At 50.9% G+C, this 3,489-nt stretch overlaps 1 protein-coding gene across 1 annotated transcript in view; it reads left to right on the forward strand.

The window, feature by feature from the left end:
* Window positions 1-67: 67 nt before the first annotated feature.
* Window positions 68-3,489, forward strand: part of LOC101993620 — a 12,227-nt gene continuing 8,805 nt past the window's right edge. The window contains exons 1-2 of the mRNA XM_005353391.1: window positions 68-1,139; window positions 2,707-2,912. Of these exons, the coding sequence (XP_005353448.1) occupies window positions 68-1,139; window positions 2,707-2,912 (1,278 nt within the window). The remainder of the gene's footprint in view (window positions 1,140-2,706; window positions 2,913-3,489) is intronic.

Consider the following 3,489-nt stretch of genomic DNA (forward strand, 5'->3'; position numbering starts at 1 on the left):
GTCACCCCAGAGCAGAGGCACAGCAGGGCCCACAGAACAGATGACATCAACAGTACACACCCCTGCCATGACAGTCACTAAGAGCATGTCACTGTCAGATTCCATAATGACCTCTGCAGTAAAGGAATCGATAGTGACATCCAAAACCACAGCTTTATTCAGCTTGGCCATTTCAGCTGAGACCCCACAACTAAATCAAATTCCACTGTCATCAACACTGGACAAAGCCAGGGACACACACGAACCTTTACCCACAACAACCATGGCAGTTACAAACACCTCTTCACCCACCACAGTCGCCCAGGGGACAACTGTTCTCAGCACAGCCACAGCTGAGATGCAAGAAAAAGACACTGCAACTGTACCCCCAACCCCAGCGACAACCCCCACAACAAGCAAACCACCAGACCCACAGCCCAGCTCTATGACACAGACGCCTTCCCAGCCAGCACTGATGACCTCTGATGCTGGCATGACTCTAGACACAACTCCATCACCACCAAAGTCCACTGGAACGGGATCATCAGTGCCCCCAAGCTCCAGGGACACAGACGGGACCATGGCAACACCTTCAATGGCATTAAAAATATTAAGCACACCAGAGGAAGCCATCCCAACATCCGGAACTGGGACACCTACTGCTCCTGAGAAGTCAGCTTTAACTCCACCCTCATCAACGCTGGACAAAGCCAGGGACACACACGAACCTTTACCCACGACAACCATGGCAGTTACAAACACCTCTTTACCCACCACAGCCTCCCTGAGGACAACTGTTCTCAGTACAGCCATAGCTGAGACTCAGGAACAAGACACTGCAGCTGTACCCCCAACCCCAGCGACAACCCCCACAACAAGCAAACCACCAGACCCATACAGCTCTGTGACACAGACGCCTTCCCAGCCAGCACAGACAGACTCAAGCATAGGCACTGGTACAGCCCAGTCACCTGAACATCCCACAGGCCTTGTCCATAACGGCTCAGAGACAACCAAATCCTCCACTATAGTTGGGACCAGTCCAGCACCCCCCAGCTCAAGCCAAAGTAGTGGTCCAGGGGGTGGTGCCTGTGCTTTGGATGAGTATCTAGACAGCACCAGAGGCTGTATGTGCAACAAGAGCTACTATTCCCACTTGGGTAAGTCTGAATAATCCTTCCAGGAAGTCTATTATTGCTGCTGCTGCTGCTGCTGCTGCTGCTGCTGCTGCTGCTGCTGCTGCTGCTGCTTCCCCTCCTCCTCCTCCTCTTTCTCTTTGATTTTAATTTATGTGCATGGATGTAAATATGTAAATAACATGAATAACATGTATGAACGAACCAGATAACTGGCTAGGACAAGTGCAGTCAGGGAACTCTGAAAAGGCTCAGCGGAACCCTGTTCAAAGAAGCTGGTAAGACATGAGCATGGAATGAGTCCATTCAGAGTTGGCTGAGCAGATGAGACCATCTACCTTGCCCCAGCCCCAGCCTGCAGCCCCCAGGACCCGAACTGCTGTCCAGGTACTGATGGGGATTACAGGCATATATGACCTGCCCAGCTTTGGTACACACACACACACACACACACACACACACACACACCAGGTTCTAGCGTCCAGCTTGGAATGAGAGAAAAATTGGAGAATAAACAAATTAACCCCTTGAAACCCCAATCTTGCCAGACAAGTTAGAGATACCAGCTGCCTTCGCCAAAGTCAGTCTCTTTCACTGAGGCCCAGACCAGGCTTCCTTGGTTCCCTGGGGGCTGAAAATTGAAGAGTGTGGCAGGAACACGGAGCCACCTCCTTCTTTTCTTCTTACCTTTCTGGCTCTGCCTCCAGGCTTCGTGTATTCCTGTATCCACTGCCCGACCCTCAGGCTACCTGGCTCCAAGACGGGAGCCTCATCCCCCCCCCCACCCCAGCTTTGTTGTTTAGTCAAGCTCTCTTAGTCCAGAGCTGCCCTGACCACTGAAGACAAGACGAGCTTCAGCTCCTGATCTTCCTGCCTCTGCCTCCTAAATTCTGGGATTACAGGCGGCCGCCATCATGCCCTATCATGTGGCAGTGGAGATCAAATGATGGCAGGCAAGCTCTCTGCCAGCAAAGCTCCTTCCCAGCTCCCGCAGACGCTTTGTGACCCAGGCACTAATTCTGGGAAAAGAGATCTTAAGGACCTGTGAGGGCCAGGATCAGGATCCTACAAGACATGTGTGAGATCTGTATGTGTGTGTGTTGGGGGGGAGTTGAGACAGGGTTTTCTGTGTAGCCCTGGCTGTCCTGGACTCACTCTTTAGACCAGGATGGCCTCAAACTCACAGAAATCCACCTGCCTCTGTCTCCTGAGTGCTGGGATGAAAGGCGTGCACTTCCACACCCAGACATGTTTACAATTTTAACAATTATTATGTGTGCATTGTGTGTATGTGTGTGTGTGTGTGTGTGTGTGTGTGTATTGGGGGTACACTTGCTATGGTGAAGAGGTCAGAGGACAGCTTTGTGAAGTCACTCCTTTCCTTTCACCTTTCTGTGGGCCCTGGGAATTGAACTCAGGTCTCCATGGCAAGCCTTTACCTACTGAACCATTTTGCTGGCTGTATTTAAGGGAGTGGAGAGTGGGCAAATATCCCCCGTCTTCTTCACCCACCTGAGGAAAATTATTCCTTCTCATGGTATCATCCCAGGATCCTCAAGAGACCCCGCCCCTGGCTCTTGTTCCCCTGCAGAACTATCCAAGGAGATAGGGACCCTGCACTGCAAACCAGAGGTCATTGAGGTGGCTCTGAGGAGTTGCTTCTTGAAGCACCAGCACTGGGTCCTGAAGAAAGATGTCTTCTCGGGGTGTTCCAGTACCAATACAACAGACCAGGGTCACCGGGTCCAGGTCTTTCAGTTGGAGAAGAAGGAAGGAACTTGTGGACTCCACATCTCTGTAAGCTGACCCTCAACTCTAGGGAAAGGGGAAAGTCCTGGGGCAGAGCTGGGAAAACTGTGGGGGCGGGGCCAGGAAGCTTGTGGGCGGGGTTGGGAAGGCTCTGGAGACTGAGCTGAGACTGGAGAGGTTGGGTAACTCTTGTCTTGGGAGGTCTCAAATCTTAGCCATCAGACCAGTCTTGTTGAAGAAAATGGCCAATCTGTCTCCAGAATGGGAATGCCTTTACATGTGCTGTATTTGCTGAATTGGGGTCCAGGTTCCCAAACTCTCAGCCACAAAACACTTTAAAAGAGCAACCACAAGCAGTTTCTTACTGATTTCTGTCCAAATGCCATGCCTATCAATTTATTTTTAATGGTTCTAATCTTGAGAAGTTCTCATTATAGATGAGGAATCCATAGCTCAGAGAATCTAAGGGATTTTCCCAAATTACAGTTGGAACTTGAGGTAATCCTCCTGCCTCAGCCTCCCGAGTCCTGGGATTACATGCCTGCACCAGCATTCAGATACTAGTTTTATTTTATTTTTTTGAGACTGACTCCTGGGGCTTTCAGGACACGGAGCCCTCCCTGAC

Source organism: Microtus ochrogaster, chromosome 10, assembly GCF_000317375.1.
Source record: "Microtus ochrogaster isolate Prairie Vole_2 chromosome 10, MicOch1.0, whole genome shotgun sequence".
Taxonomy (NCBI): Eukaryota; Metazoa; Chordata; class Mammalia; order Rodentia; family Cricetidae; genus Microtus; species Microtus ochrogaster.